Below are 16518 nucleotides of genomic sequence, written 5' to 3'. Positions count from 1 at the left end.
GGTTGTTAGTGATAAAGTAAAAGTAAGGGAGGTGGGTTGCAATTGCAGATGAGTATATTAAGGTTATCTATCCTTTCATGAAACAAAGAGAGACCAACGTTAATGAGATGGGTTTATCTTAATCTTATTATTTTCCTACAAATAATAATCTATATTGTCCTTTTTTTCTTTTTTTAAAGTTATATGAATATGTCAGAGAAAATGACATTATTATCCTTCTGTTCAATGTCGTAACTAGGATTTTAATATGAAAAATAGGTAAAATAAAAAAATATATTGACTAAATTAAATTAGAAATCCAAAATTAACAGAAGCTTCTATTTTCTCATTTGATTTTCTTTAAAAGTGATGCTTCCATTTGTAAGCTTGATCGTTTCCTCCGCCACCGGAAGAGAATATAAGTCAAAACTGAAAAATATTAAAGGTGGGCCCAACGAATATTGGACTGGGGAATCAAATACCAGAAATGACCTCGCATGAATCTTCAATCCCTCGGACCAACTAGAAGGCTACAATTATGTGCAGACAAATTTCGCAGCCTCAATAATTAAACAACTTTTTATTTTACAGGCCAAACCACCGTGTCACACCAAGCAGGCTTTTTATTTAGTTTATAGTAATACATTTAATTTTTTTTTGGTTAAAATTAAATGTTAAATTATTATTTTATTGATAATATTTAAATAATTAAAATTATATTTTTTTGTTATTTAAAAAATTAATATTTTTTTCTAATATTATGATTTAAAAAATTAATAATTTTTTAAGATTAAAATGAAAAAATTTACTTTTTTCTTAGAGTTTAATATTTTAAAATTCGGTCATTTTTTCTTATAAACAGTGACTCCTCTTGAAATTCAGTCAAAATCTTTGTTTGAATAATAAAAAACTCATTAAAAAATGACTTTTTATCTCGCAGCCTCAATAATTAAACAACTTTTTATTTTTTTATTAATAATTCAATTGATTTTCATTTGTACAACTAAGAACTCTAGGTGCGATATGACAATTTATAACACAATTTATATATTATTATACGTTTGATATTATTAAATATTATAAATATACCATTATTTTATATTATAAATTTCAAACTATGAATATCTTTTGTCTAAGAAGAAAGGAAAAAGGCATCTAGAAATTACATAAACGACAAGTATATCATTGTCTAGCAAATGACCAGTTTTGAATTAGAGTAAATTTCTTTTTCCTCCCAAGGTTTGCTCTAACAACCTTTTTCACCATAAATTAAACTCAGTTTAAAAAACTAATGTAGTAAGGTAATATAGTAATTTTTTCATCTAGATATATTGAAGAAAATTTAGAAAAAAACTTTACAAATCTCACCTCAATATTTAAAACATTATAGTTCAAATATTATACAAATTTAAAATTTGTAATTTAATCTTTACAATTAATTGAAAACTTTAGTTATTAACATCTCTCTTTCACCAAATCTTTTCCTTTAACCATTGTCAATCACCCTCTCTCTCTCACATCACGATTTGAACTATCATCGATGATTCCTTTGCTTGATCACTTGATTATTCCTTTATCCGATTGAGAAAAGTAGTTGTCAAAGAAAGCTCAAATCCACTAAAAGAGAGGGTGCTTGGAAATGATGCATGTGAAGATAATGAGAGGGAAAAATGATGATACAAGAGAGAAGGTGGATGAAGGAGTTGATACTGTAGAGTGGGTTGCCCAAAAAAAAGTGGTAGGGTCAACTGATAATATAATGTAAGTTGGGTTACCATAATTCCAAAATATTATGATAATTTAACTTTTTTATACTATACCAAAACTCTTTTTCCAGAACGTTTGATTTGGATATGAAAATACTATTTATACCAAGGAGGGATAGAAAAGTGTTTTGGGCCATTCCTTGGTGGGAACATGTAACTTGCTCTTAGAACTGTAATCTACGCGTGACCACGGCCTGCTTTTCTAGAAGACTAAACCAACACATTTTTTTCTCATCCTCTACTATTCTTCCATTATTTTTTATGCGTTCGTTCAGAAGCCAAACTTCATCGTCAAGCTGCTTAACTTTATATATATGTTCAACTTGCTAATTCCATTCTCTCATCAAAATAACATAATCTTCTCTCTCTTGCTTCGATTCAGGAAATATGGTGGCTAAAGAGATGATTAACAATGTTGAACAGCCGCAATCAGAAGGCTGTGGTTATGAGGAGTTACAAGATTTTGATCATGAAGAAGAAGAAATTCTCTCTCTGTGCGACCTTGCAGCGCACTGCAGTCAAGAATCAGAAGATGACTTCTGCAAGAAAGAACGAAGCTTGTCTGATGATGAAGATTTATTCGAGTTTTTTAGTGAAGATTTCACGGCCTCAACTTATCCGAAAGACAGCATCATGTTCTGCGGAAAACTCATTAGCTACAAAGAACATCCTGTCGGGGAAAAAACCCACATCACAAATAACACCATTGTTACTAAGCAGGAGAAGCTTCTGATGAAGAAGAAGCGCATATTTCCATGGCAATCACTCTCATTCAACAGAGCAAGACCAAGAACCACTTCATCGAAGCAACAACAACGGCGAGAAAAAGGTTACAAGCCACAAAATAACGAGTGTGATGATGATTGTCCGATGAAAAATGCATCTGCCACTGCAAATCCAATAAAGTCAAGATGGTATTTGTTGGCATTTGCGTATGGAAGATTTCCTGCAGAATTGGAGCAGAAAGTTATGAAGAGAAGACAGAATCGGAGGAAAAATATCCCCTATGCAACAATGTTTCGGCTGGACGGTAGAAGCTGTGAAAAGATTAAAACAAAGAATGAGAAGAGATCAGCAGGGAGAAGTTTTTGGAGATTGTTCAGAATACTGAGAGGCTTTGGCGTATAGTCAGAAAGCAAATGCTTATGGATTGTGTACTGTACTCTTCTGAATATTTGTCTTTAGTTAAATTAATCTGTCATCAATCACACTAAAGTTTTGGTAAATGTTTTCACGTAAACTGGTTAGTTTTTTAAATCATGAGTTTAATTTTTATATATTATCAAAAAAAAATTATTTAAAATTATACTTTTTTTTAAATAAAATTTCTCTTATTGTGATTTAAATTATCTCTTAATAATATAAAAATTAAATAATTAAAAATTAAAAATAAAATAATATTTAATTATATTATAATATAATATTATCTATATTAAAATTTGTGAATATAATTTTATTATTTTCAAAATGTTGTGGCGTGGTATTTAAACTCCACCTAAACCCAAAATCAATTAAAATTTCAACTTATTCCAAAATTATCCATCGAAAACTTCTCCGCTTTCCTTAATCCTTTTCAACTCCTCTTCTAAGCCAATCTTTTCTTGGCAAATCCCATCCAATTTTCGTTCACTTTCTGGCAAACCAAACGAACATCCACGATGGACGAAGTGGTGGATGCGGTTGAGAAAGTGAAGAAAGACTGGGAAGAAGCGTATGCGAAAACTCAACAACACATAAAAGCAATTGAAAACTATGGGAAATCAAGGAGGGACAATACAGAGGAAAAAGAGAAGAATTCGTTTCCGAGATTGAATGGGCTGGCACAAGATGGCTTGGCTATCCTTAATTCGTTGCTGTTTCAGCTTGATCTGCTAGCTCCACAGTTGCCCACTCACGACCAAGTTCAGTCCGCTCAGTCACTGCTTCAATCGTGGAAGAAAGAGTGCAACGAGTATTCCTTTTTAAATCTCTTTCTCTACATAAATGTGCCGTTGTGTCTGATTTCGAATTTTGTTTTTATATATTCTGTTGCTCAGAAAATAAACGAAGAGGTAGAGAAATTTTAACTCTAAATCTAAACAGCAGTAAGGTACGATTGGTATGTGATCCACTATGATTTTCGCGAATCAAAATAATCAGAGTTGCATCTCATTGAATGAAAGTACCTTTGATAGACTATTTAAAATTTATTTTTGGAGTTAAAATCCATAGATGATTGGGAAAATTGACTTATCATTATTATTGTACTTTTAGTATTGAATCATAAACCAATTTTATTCTATAATATTTTTCTCTACCTGGCTTCTCTTTTATGGAGCATAGCTTTTGCTTGGAAGCTGAGATAATGGAGGAAATTGGAATTGTGTTGTCAGTTCTTTTAGTTTACGCAGAAGAAAGAAATTGAAATTTCTGCTAAAGTGAAATGGTTCCATATAAGTATTATTTCCAGAGCAGAATTTCTGTATTCATAATTTTAATTGTTTTTTTTTTTCAAATTTTATATGAGTTGTTTCTGAAAAATTGCAAATAACTCTTAGATTCGTTATTGTTGTAATTGCTTGTCTTGTTATAACACTCTTTTTATATTTTAAATCAGTTTGCGACTGAGTCTGAGAAATGCTAATTTGCAAGCAAAGGCTAATATGAGGAAAGCTGCCCAGGAAGAGGTATTGAGTGTTGTTATGAATACATGCTCCAATATGGTGTAAAAGTCTGTCATTTTATTCATATCATGATTACTCTTTTCTCTAAATGCTTAATGATTGTATAGTTGATTACAATTGCCATTCTTTTTTTCGAGTTATTTTAAAGAAGTATGTGATTTCTTTCATATCATTGTATTGGTTGTAGAGAGAACTACTTCTGGGTGGTGGAGAAGAGTCCACAGTTCGCAGGCGCAATTTACAGTATGTATTATGTTCTACAGTATAGATTTTAGTGATAGTAGTTCAAAAACATTTCCAAGTTCCATATTCTCATAATCTTTCACTTGGCTTGTCATTCAACATTATGACTTTGGTCTGAAGTGCATCATGGTGTTTGTAGGACAAAGGCCGGAATGACATCTGCTGCAGAAAGCATCACAGAGAGCCTTCGTCGAACTCGTCAACTGATGGTTCAGGTTTGTTTGTTTGTGTCTTTGCATGCACTTTTGTGTTTGTGTATCTTCCCACTTCTTCAGTGTATTGGATCTTAGTTTTCTTTCTATTTTTGATAGCCTACTTATGTGCTTTTCATTTTGTATTCTTGCGCATGTCTAGGAAGTGGAAAGAAGTGCAAGCACACTCATGACTTTTGGTAGGACTTTATATTTCTCTATATTTCATTGAGACAGGAATATTTTCAATCCTGTTGGCTTTTGCTTAACAAATTGTTTATTGTTATTGTTTCTCTTATTAGGCATCTTGCTATAAGTTTAATTACTTCTCTGTTTGAATAATTTTAAGTGCAACAAATGGGATAAAGATGTCATACTATATTTACAGACTATGGATGTATCTGTTACTCAATGTTTTGCCTTCATCCGTTAGTCAATGATGCAGATGTGAACTTTAAGTTGTCAATTTAAAATAATGAAAGGAGGATTCTTTTTATGACTGTGACATCTGTAAATCAACAGACTGCTATCATTAGATTATTTGCTATGCCATGGACTATTTCAAAAAATAAAGGACTTTGGTTGGTATTTAGTTCACTCTGCAGCTCTTTTTGAAGTTCTATCATATTTCAGATGCCAGATTGATCCTTGAGAGCAGACTGTTTTTCTTTGAGCTATTAGGATCAATCTTTTGACTTTTATCTTGTTAAAATTTAGTTGGGCCTATTGATTTGGCTAGACTGCTCTTTGGGATTGTACTCTTTAAAACTCCATTAACTTTCCTCATTCTTTAGATCAAACTTTGGTGGCTGTTTCTTGACTTCCATCTTACATACTGTATTTGACTGAATTTATTCTAAGTATAATGGTAATCCTTCCATGGACTCTGGGGGTAGTTTTAAGGCCGAGAAATATATGATTTAAGACCTTAATATGTGGATACAACAAGAAGAACGCAAATGCGTGGGATTTTTTTTGTTTCTTTGCTGAACTTTTCTGTTCATATTGTAAAGACAAAGGAAGGTGCTTGTAACCAGAATAGAGTTTCTTTATGTAATCTTTCAGTATTGCACATTGTTAGTAGACAAAATAGCCCTCAATTTTGAATTTTAAGGCATGAGGCATGTCACTTAGAACAATTTGGTTTTGTGAAATGGTTTTCTGTAGGAACCCCAACCATTTGTGAATGATATTTTACCAATTGCTGCATGAAAGGTGATCTGCTTGCTTTCAGAATGACTGCTTAAAAATAAATTTGGGATATGGCTGTCATTGCACAACTTATTATGGAAGTGTTTTGGAGGAGCCTAGTCTAATTATGTATGTGTTGGATTTTGTAGAGGAATCCACGGGAGTGTTACGTAAGGCTGAAAGTGAATACAAGGGCCACCGCTCTTTGTTGATGCGAACAAGAAACCTGCTTTCTACAATGCAGCGTCAGGATGTTATTGAGAGGTTTAAGGAAAAAGTTCTTTATTTTTTTTTTTGGTTCCAAATGATTACATAAATTTGCAAGAACTCACGTCAAGTTACATTGGCCAGGGTGATACTTGTATTGGGATTTTTCTTATTCTCTTGTGCTGTTCTCTATGTCGTTTCAAAGCGTATTGGGTTACTAAAGTTACAGAGACAGATTACTGCTGCCATAAAGGCCGGCATGGCTGGTCAAGCAGAGATCAGACCTGGAGCTGTTGAAGATGGTATAAATCTGGTCCGGGGTCATCATGGCAATGCAGTTCCAAGGGTAGAGGTTCCATTTGAGCAGCCTAAGCATGATGAACTTTGAGGCTTGATAGAATTTATTCAAAAAAAGCTAATGTACTTCCCCATGCCTTTATTATATCACAGTTATCACAAAATGAGTCAAAAACATCTAATGTAATCCTTGTGTTATACTGTTGGTTTTGTATGAATACCTCATTTTTCTTGATAGTGAAATTTTAAAAAAGTTTCCTTGGCCGTGCCATGGCACTTTCATATGTTAATTGTAAAGAAACTAGAATTCCTTGGGACAGAGTCGGCTTGTCCGCCTTCTTGGGGGCTTCTGTTGCAACATTCCATTCCATGCTATAAAATATTAAAAGAAAAAAAGAAAAAGAGAACCCAGATTCATAAAAATAATTTGGCTGATATACAACCGAAAGTGAGGATAATATAGGTATGGTATGGTTTTAATAGCTTAGGAAAAGGACAAAGGCATACTGCTGGATAAATTTTGTCATGACAGAAAAAAGGTTGAGGAATCATAAACCACAGAAAGCAAACTCATTGCAGAGGAAATGGTATGTAGATTAGGAGTAATTAATGGCTATGCCAAGAGCCAGAAATTTTTTTGGGTTTTTGTGTTGAGAGGATGGCCTGCATTTTGGCCTTTTCTCTGAACTCCAACACAAGTGCATTTGCTGTTCTCTATTAAATACTCTGCTGTGTCCATTCCCCTTACCCCTCTTGATGTTCTTCGTGGCAGCTTATATCTGTAAATTCCAATTCAAAAGGATTGTTTTTTCCTCCATGAAATTGCTTAGCATTAGAAAAATATTAAATAATCTTATTAATAGGTTTTGTTAATTGGCTATCTTACAGGGAAAGTGAAACAAACTCAACGCTGAATTCTGAAAAACTCACCGTAAGATGGCATTGGACAGACTTCGTCTGTGTCCTATAACAAGAAGATCAATTCCGAGGATATTGGTAAGGGAAAGAATAGCAGCAGCCCTATTATTGGCATTTATTTGCACCTTGGAAACACGAACCTGCAAATTGGGTTGACCAACCTCGCATGCATGCTTCATTTCATCAAGAAAATCCACCTCTCCAGCCCCCGGTGCTCCTCCGTCAGAGGAGGAGGAGGACAAGGCAGAAGGCGTTTGATTGCTAGAAGAGGGCCAGGCAGATGGCGATTGATTGCTAGAAGAAGACAAGGCAGAATGCGGTTGATTGCCAGAAGAAGAGGCTGGCCTTTTGAGAAGAGTGGCAAATGGATTTTTCCAAGCAGAATTATTCTCAACATGGATCAAAATAAGTTCATCTTTTTCAACGAAAACATGGGAAAGTGCATATTGAAGAGCACCAGCTGACTCTCTGGTGGGGTCTGCAACCACCATGACTTTTCTTGGAGATGAATTCCCACTGGGTTCCATGTCTTGTGGCAGCTGGCCGCTACTGGCTACTGGCTACTGCCACCACCATCACCACCACCAACAACGCTGCAAAAAGGGTTTAAGTTGGGGTGAAGAAATAACACACAACATCATATGTTCATTTTGTTTGCGATTCATCCGGGAAAAAGTTGATTGAAGTATACTGGGAGCTAAATTTGGGGGTAAAGAGTTACATGGTAATTCTAATTCAGGGAGATGTGCTTGCATTTTAGAGAAAATCATTCAGTCCCATCCTAATTTTGTTTGAGATTTCTTAACCCTTTTTTTCATAACAAAATTCTGCAAACATGATCAGTTTCCTGTGATTTTTTGCCTCAAGTAAAGTCATACTTGAGTTTTTTTCCTTATATATTTTTTAATATATTTTTAAAATAATATTATCGAACTCATTTATCTCCCCTTTGAATTTTCATAAAATAAAAATATTTTTATGATGTTTGGTTTTAGAAATTTATTTTTTATTATTAACGTCATATTATTTTGTTTCTTAAAATATAAAATATTCTCATTATTTTTTATAACTAAAGGTAATATGACAAAATAATTTGATTTATATTTCTACTTTTGAACATTAAAATGTTAATAAGGTAATATTAATTTTGTTATAATTTTATCTATAATAAAATTAAATTTATTTTCAATTAAAACACCGGCTTAATATAAAAAATGTTTTTAAAAAATTATGTTGTCAATAAATTAACAATTTGAAAAAAGTTTTAATTAATTAGTTTTATAATTTTACAATATAAAAAATTTAAAATATATTATTAAAATGAAAAATCTTTAAAATATATATAAAATAAATATTTAACATAAAACATATCATTTTAATCAAATATAATATTAATTTGCATCTAATAATATTTAAAAAATATTTAAATAAAATAGTGTTACATTATTCTTTTATTATTACCAATAAAATGCAAAACACGAGGAACAGTAGTTTCCAGAGAATAATCCCCGTATTTAGAATGAAGAAGCTTGCCTGCATTCTCTTCCATGTGAACTGTAGTAATGCCAAATCTCCTATGGCCGCCACCAAACTCAATCGGAAGATTCACATCCAAGTAACCACCAGTTGCAATTGGGTTATCAAACTGAAATATTTGGAAGACCGGATAAAAGTATTGTTTCCTATCAAACTTTGAGTTCGAAGACAGCTTGCATTTCAGATCAAGGCCTAGTTTACCGGCAGACTCAATCACTTTGGAGTTGAGAAAGGGAAAGGCGCCAGGCGAACCCATACAAATGGGCAAATACTATTATTGGGTTGATAGCCATAGTTGTAAGGGCAGCCACAAAAGGCCTTGGACTGTGGAGAGCTGGACATGAGTTTCTATACCAAAAATTGCTTCTTAATCTTTGCCGATTATATCGAGTGATTTCGCTTCGTTCCGTAGGTTTTCTCATTTTCTGGTTGATGCTTCTCTTGTGCGGCTGTCTAGCTGTGTGCTCTTTACGGTACAATAACAAACACCATAGCTTCTTCTGAGTCATGTGGATGGGTGGAGCATAAAAGGGTAAAGTTTGAATGCTTCTAAACAATGTGGAAGCCATGTTTCTATCGCTTGTCTACTTCAAATTGGAAAAACAAGCAACGCAACACAAGTGTGGCCTCTGCTAAAATCAAACAACTAATCAGCAAGATACACAACATCAGTTCAATTGATACTGATAATAACAACATAAAATCACTCACCACCGGCAGATTCTTACTGTGATGATTGGTTCGACAGCTACGGATTAACAGGAAGAAGGAGGCTTAGTTTCATAAAAACACTGAGGAGGAAAACTTTGATTGCGCGCAACTGTAAAAGATTATACTGAAATAAAACAGGAGTAAAAATTCTTATGCCAAAAAAAGAGTCATCCATTGGAACTAAAAATAAGCTCAAAATATACTAACCTTATTATAAATATCAAAATAGTTCATTAAGTGGGCGTGCCGGAGTGGTTATCGGGCATGACTAGAAATCATGTGGGCTCTGCCCGCGCAGGTTCGAATCCTGCCGCTCACGTTTTCCTCAAATTTTTAATCTTATTTCCAATTTTTTATTTTGCCAGTCTTCCTATCACCTTATATAAACGTGGTTAGGTAATTAAAAATAAATTGTAGAATTGAACAATAATAATATTAAACATAAAATTATTTTAATAAAATAAACTTTGAAATTCTTAACATTAATAATCCAACATCAACGTATCAATTCTTCCGAAGAGCCATTAATTAATCACAACAAACACTAATTAATCCTACTCTAAACAGCCGACCATGGACTGGGGTTAACCCAACAAGGCGGTGGTTGAATCTTTTCCGAGCCATATGGATAAATAGGTTCAACACTGTAATCTTCTAAATGAAAAATCCCAATGTCATGACCTCCATACAAGTAATCTTCATTCATTCGACTCCAATAATCGTCTGTGAAGAAAATTGAATTCTTATAAAATTGAGTCGACACAGTAACCGAGTTATTTCCACCCAAGAAAACTGCATAATCGCCCAGTGAATCAACTTCTACCCAATTTCTCTCAGCCAAATCTAGTTTATATACATGAAATAACAGTGTTTTATATGGACACACAAGAGGATGTGTGTCGTCTTCAATTAGCAGATCTTCTTCACGAATTGCTTCATCATCTCCATTAACATATTCTCCTATGAGCCTCACCATAAGCATTACTTCTCCATGTATTTCAGCCAAGTAAAATTTGGTTGCATAAAGTTCTCTATCCCCCAGCCAAAAAAACTTTGATGATTTCTCTGGAAAATTTGTCAGTTCAAGATCCATCCTTTTTATTGGGGTACCATCATCAAAATCCCAAACTTCAATAGAATTACTGCTTAATGCATAAAGTTGTGAATTAGTGCATAGGATTTCATGGTACGGTTGATGCTTAGCCTCTAAATCCATCCAGCAGCTATTTTCACCAGTTTTACAGTATGCAAGCTTCGCATTAACGCCGTAAATAACTATGATTGTGAAGCCTTTGATGCTAAAACAAGAGTCGTGTAAGTGCAAAACAGCTTTGTGTATGACATTCTCACGCAAATTCATCGCATAAGAAACAGAAAATTTCCTTTTTTTGTCATAATAGTAGATGCAATATTCCCAATAAATATCATTTCTCGCAATTTCAAGAATGCCCATCAAAGAATTTAGACGTGGGAGCTTGATTTTAACTTGAAGAAAAGGGTTTAAAAGCAAAGGAGCGACACTTTCGTCCAAGAAAATAAGCCAACCATGCGATGATCCAATGCAGCAACCGTTACTCATCTCGTTATATATATTCTTCAACTTAGAAACATTTTTTGTTTCCATATTCAGAATACAATATTCACTGGTGGCTCTTCCATCATCAGGAGGAAGGAGTAGCCAGGGCACTAATTGACAGGACTGAAAGCGAGACTTGATAAAAGCCTTTGCCGCTGAGAACCAAGGACGACAAACGCCTTCAACTATAAGCACATCCTTGAAAGACAAAAACTGAAAAATGTGCTCTAATACATCGCAGTAAAGTTCTGCCCAGTTTGATGATGATTCCTCAATATTTCTCGATCTCTTGAAGGTCTCCGCCATTGATAATCACAATGAAGAAACAATTAAATAATCACAATGAAGAAACAATTAATTCAACTTGAGAGACTCTTATATATATAGTTGAAGACTCAAAACATTACATAATTTGAAGAGGAATCGAATTACTTGTCAAAGGAAGATTGAAATTCCTAATAGAAGTAGGAAAGCCATAAAACAGGAAACTGGCTTGATCATTAAAAGTTAATGTAATTACATTTATATAATTAACTTTCTTTTCCCAAGATAACATGAATTAGAAGAGTAAATAAATAATATTTTTTAATCCAAAAAAATGTTATCTTGAAGTGTAACTTGCTTGAAACGTTTAGCAGTTGAAGCTGGACACTACGCAAGACCCTTCTGGTAGTTGACTTGTTTATTGTATAGAAGTCCAAACCAATGTCAACGTTTTCCTCCATCAACTACATCTCTTCTTCTTGTTTCTTTTTCCTGTAAACACATATTACTCAGACTTGTAGACTCTGTTATTTCAATGGAGACGCAACTTTCATGCGAGTGAGATTATCCTTCAAGAACGCCACTATTTTCATTATTGTTTTGAATGTCATCGCGGCTCTTTTCATGCTTCATTTCTTAGACTCCTCCTTTTACTAAAACACAAAAACCGACTCTTAAATAAGAATATACTCTATACTTGCCTTGGATGAGAATCCTGTACATAAAAAATTATTCAAGAGAATTGTCCTAATCGTTAACCATAATAGGTCAGGTTGAGTTTGAGCTAAGCGAAGACTCAGTTTCCATCAAAGACCTTCATAGCCTAAATCCCCAGTTAAGAAGAGGCACCTTGGTCATACCTTGAAAACACTCCTTCTGTTTCAGTAATCTTGCTCTCAGACATACCTTGTTACCTAGTTTGACCCAGGAACTCCTCTATTTGTTTCCCTGTAACCAATTCACTTCAGGTCTCTCTTTTCCTTCTTAACTTTTCTACCTTTATCAAGGTTTTTGTAAAATAACTTTGAATATCATGTTGCGTTGGATAATTATGCTGGTTTTGTTGAAATTATTATTTATTTGTGTTTTTATTATCTGGGTCTTTGTTTATTGAAGAATCTTCACTAATTTTTCTACGGCTGATGGTTCTGTTGTTGGTTAGATGGCGATGATTCACTTGTCATTTATGCTGGGATTTTTTGAATTTATGGGTATTGGATGCTTATGTTGGTTATGATGATATTTTTTGTTTAATTTATCTATATTTTCTTTTCTTTATCTGGGTTAGATTATACATATTGTTTGAATCGAGTTAGACTGTTAGTTCATGGTAGAATTGATGGTGAAATGGGTAAGCAGGTTTGTATTGCGTTTGATGGGTATCAACAATCTGTTATTCAATGCTGCTACAGGGGAGGTTTTCTCCCATGCTGATAGGTCTTGGAGTCTGGGTTCAGTGTTAATATATGGTTGATGAATTTGGTGATTGGAGAAATTGCTATCAATATAGAGCTTTTCAACCACTTAGGCCTTTGTTCTTGGATGCTTCCAGGAATTAGGTTCAGTTTTTCCCTATGGTTTACTTAGTTAAGTATTGTGTTCTTTTTAGTTTCTTTTAAACCTTCAAGCTGGTATTGTCATTTAATATATATGTTTGTTCTTAAGAATTGACTAATCTAAGAAATTTTTGGATTTTGATTATCCAAATTTGTGCCATTTAAGAGTTCATCCTTTGCTGTTTGCTTGATATGCGTGTGGCAAAAATTATAACTGATGAGTGAAGTATTTTTTTTCTGTTTTCTGATTTAAAATTTCTTCTTCTAAAATCCTTCTCAGACAAGACTGATGACCGATAATGGACTTATCTAATTTCCAAGAAGCATATACCGCCAAACTAATTGTGATTTTTAGAATGCCTAAGTTAATGGCAATTAAGATTAAGACATAGTTTTTTTGTCCTATCCAACTTGAAATGCTATAATTAGCTGATTTTAACACAAATTAAATGAAGGTATTTTGTCTGTATTAAAACTAAAATTAAAATTATGCACAATTCTTTTACTTTCTTCTCTTCAGTTAAAGGAGCACATAGCCTACTTAGTAAATGCGGGAACCAAAATAAAATCATGCGTGAATTATATAGATATAATACGATAAATAATAAAAAATATATTTAAAAAAAGATGTCTCTAAAATTTTTATATGAAGAAAATATGAAATGTGTATGTATGGGTTTACTATGATATATTGTTAATAATACATTTCTAAATATACGATAATATCATAATAATTTTAATACTTTTCATGAATCTCTTTTTAAAAATTAATATCATAATTGAAATATAAAATATTTAATTAATTATTAAACATAATATAACATAATACATAATCAAAATTTTTTATATAATAAGTAATATACTAGTCAATTGAAAAAAATAAATAAATTAATCAATTTGAATTTCAGACTCAAATAAGAGTAAATCTTTGTACAAGCCATAGGAGCAGAAAAGGCAAAATTAGAATTGGGAATTAAGAAAGAAATGTTGTTTTTTTTTTTTTAAATAACAGTGACATTTTCATAAATAATTAAAAATGGAAAAGACAATTTTGTATTTTAAGTTTAACAAAAAATTTAAAAATATGGTAAAAATAAAGCGTATAATTCCCATTTAATATGGGAATGATGTAAAATATATATTTAATGTATTTTGTGTTTAAAAATTCTTTTAAATATGTTTAATATGTGAATAATATAAGAATAGGAATAATTCGTGAATTTACTAACTTGAAATCATTTTATTCAATGATAAGAGCATCCAAAACGTGGGGTTAAAATCATTTTTACCAGTTTCATGCCCACAAAGATAGTTGTTTATGTCGGTGGGTCTCAAATTTATGCATTGCACTTCCCCCTTTACATCTTCGGAATGATCTTCTAAAGTATACAAAGCTGTTTTGCACTTACACGACTCTTGTTTTAGCATCAAAAGCTTCACAGTCATAGTTATTTATGGCGTTAGTGCAAAGCTTGCATTCTGTAAAACTGGAGAAAATAGCTGCTGGATGGATTTAGAGGATAAGCATCAACTGTACCATGAAATCCTATGCACTAATTCACAACTTTATGCATTAAGCAGTAATTCTATTGAAGTTTGGAATTGATGATGGTACCCCAATAAAAAGGATGGATCTTGAACCGACAAGTTTTCCAGAGAAACCATCAAAGGTTTTTTGGCTGGGAGATAGAGAACTTTGTGCAACAAGATTTTACTAGGCTGAAATACAAGGAGAAGTAATGCTTATAGTGAGGCTCATAGGAGAATATTTTAATGGAGATGATGAAGCAATTCGTGAAGAAGATCTGCTAATTGAAGACGACACACATCCTCTTGTGTGTCCATATAAAACACTGTTATTTCATGTATATAAACTAGATTCGGCTGAGAGAAAGTTGTTGGAAGTTGATTCACTGGGCGATTATGCAGTTCTCTTGGGTGGAAATAATTCGGTTACTGTGTCGACTCAATCTTATAAGAATTCAATTTTCTTCACAGGCGATTATCGGAGTCGAATGGATGAAGATTACTTGTGTGGGGTCTATTTACCCATATGGCTCGAAAAAGATTCAGCCACCGCCCTATTGGGTTAACCCCAGACCCAGTCCATCGCCAGCTGCTTAAAGTGGGGTCAATTAGTGCTTTTCAATTTCAATTTGATGCAAAGATCCCAGCTTTTTAATTTTTTAATTTATTTATTTTAGATACACGCTTACGTAGACCATACAAAAAGTTAAGTCAAATGGACCCTACAATCCCATCGCAAGGGGATAAAATTGGAATAAATAAATTAAAAAATTAAGTCAACAAAACTACAAGGATTCAAACGATCCCGCAAGTGAGATGGCAATGCCAACCATCCAAATAATCCTCTAAGGCAAACAATCCTTTAAGGCAATTAAGGCAATTTTGAGGCAAACAATCTTTTGAGGCAATTGAGGCAAATAATCCTTTGAGGCAAGTACATGTTGTCCTAACATACAGACCTCATCCCAAAGCTTATACGCATTCGACTTCCAATTCAAACGTAACTATCTATTTTCCCTTTCTTTCAACGTGTGTCCATGAATGAAAAAATAGATGATAAATATACCCCGGAGAATTTACATAGCAATAGCATAATTGTGATGTTTCTAAATCCATAAATATGGAAATAGAGGAAATCTTGTTGCATCACTTTATCACAAATACAAAAGACACAGGAAATATTTTACCATGTATCACAAGCACATGACAATTACAACTATAAGAAACTTGAATACAAATAACAAATAATTAAAAGTAATATTTTAAAATCAAAATAATTAACAAGGAAATGGCATAGAGAGCCCAGGTGATGCACTTGAGAATCAGAGGAAATGGAATGGCGATGGTGAAAACAACGGTTGTGGGAATAAGAATGACTGAAACTAGCTCTAACACTTGAGTGGCGGTTGAGAAACGTTGGCCAATGATGTTTGCAACAATCAGAAAAACAAAGATAAGAAAGATAGAGAAAGAGAGGATATGAAATGAAACAGGGAGCCTGGATTGAATTTGTGCAAACAGGACAGCTATTTCAAGTGCGGATGTAAAGCAAAATGTCATAACAATATTTTGCCACCGCTGTAGAAACTGGTATCGAGGTGCAGGGACTGATTGGGATTCTAAGTCGATAGAAGATGAAGATGGTGTGTGTGATGTTTGAGGGATTTGGGAAATGATGAAGCTCATCATTGAAGTAAAGAGAGCTTTCATACTCGTTGCATTGCCCATTTTAGTTGGTGCCTTTCAAGGTTTGAGTTGCTAGTTGTGGAATGCATACTTAACCAAAGTTAAAAGGCATAAAGAATATTGGAAAAAGGAAATTTGATTTGTTTCCACCCGCGGTCCGGTGTGTCAACTTAAGATTTTGCCAATCCGTTGGATAAAAAGGTCGAC

General features: G+C 33.3%; 3 protein-coding genes and 1 non-coding gene across 4 annotated transcripts; 2 read left to right on the top strand and 2 right to left on the bottom strand.

The window, feature by feature from the left end:
- The first annotated feature begins 3249 nt into the window (after window positions 1-3249).
- On the top strand, window positions 3250-6821 carry LOC123219937. Its single transcript, XM_044641909.1, has 7 exons — window positions 3250-3696; window positions 4342-4411; window positions 4596-4651; window positions 4791-4866; window positions 5006-5042; window positions 6183-6297; window positions 6385-6821. Exons 1-7 carry the CDS (start codon window positions 3404-3406, stop codon window positions 6626-6628), a joined length of 891 nt encoding a protein of 296 aa, XP_044497844.1. The 5' UTR covers window positions 3250-3403; the 3' UTR covers window positions 6629-6821.
- A 642-nt stretch (window positions 6822-7463) lies between these two features.
- LOC123221532 lies at window positions 7464-8013 on the bottom strand. Its single transcript, XM_044644366.1, has one exon. It carries the CDS (start codon window positions 7980-7982, stop codon window positions 7464-7466), a length of 519 nt encoding a protein of 172 aa, XP_044500301.1. The 5' UTR covers window positions 7983-8013.
- A 1926-nt stretch (window positions 8014-9939) lies between these two features.
- Window positions 9940-10021, top strand: TRNAS-AGA. Its single transcript has one exon. It is a non-coding gene; the product is annotated as a tRNA-Ser (tRNA).
- Window positions 10022-10261: 240 nt separating this feature from the next.
- Window positions 10262-11584, bottom strand: LOC123221531 (putative F-box protein At4g22180). Its single transcript, XM_044644364.1, has one exon. The coding sequence runs from the start codon at window positions 11582-11584 to the stop codon at window positions 10262-10264; it is 1323 nt and encodes a 440-aa protein (XP_044500299.1).
- Window positions 11585-16518: the final 4934 nt, after the last annotated feature.

Source organism: Mangifera indica, chromosome 7, assembly GCF_011075055.1.
Source record: "Mangifera indica cultivar Alphonso chromosome 7, CATAS_Mindica_2.1, whole genome shotgun sequence".
Classification (NCBI taxonomy): domain Eukaryota; kingdom Viridiplantae; phylum Streptophyta; class Magnoliopsida; order Sapindales; family Anacardiaceae; genus Mangifera; species Mangifera indica.
The sequence above is the reverse complement of the archived record's forward strand: the minus strand, read 5'-3'. Positions and strand labels throughout refer to the sequence as shown.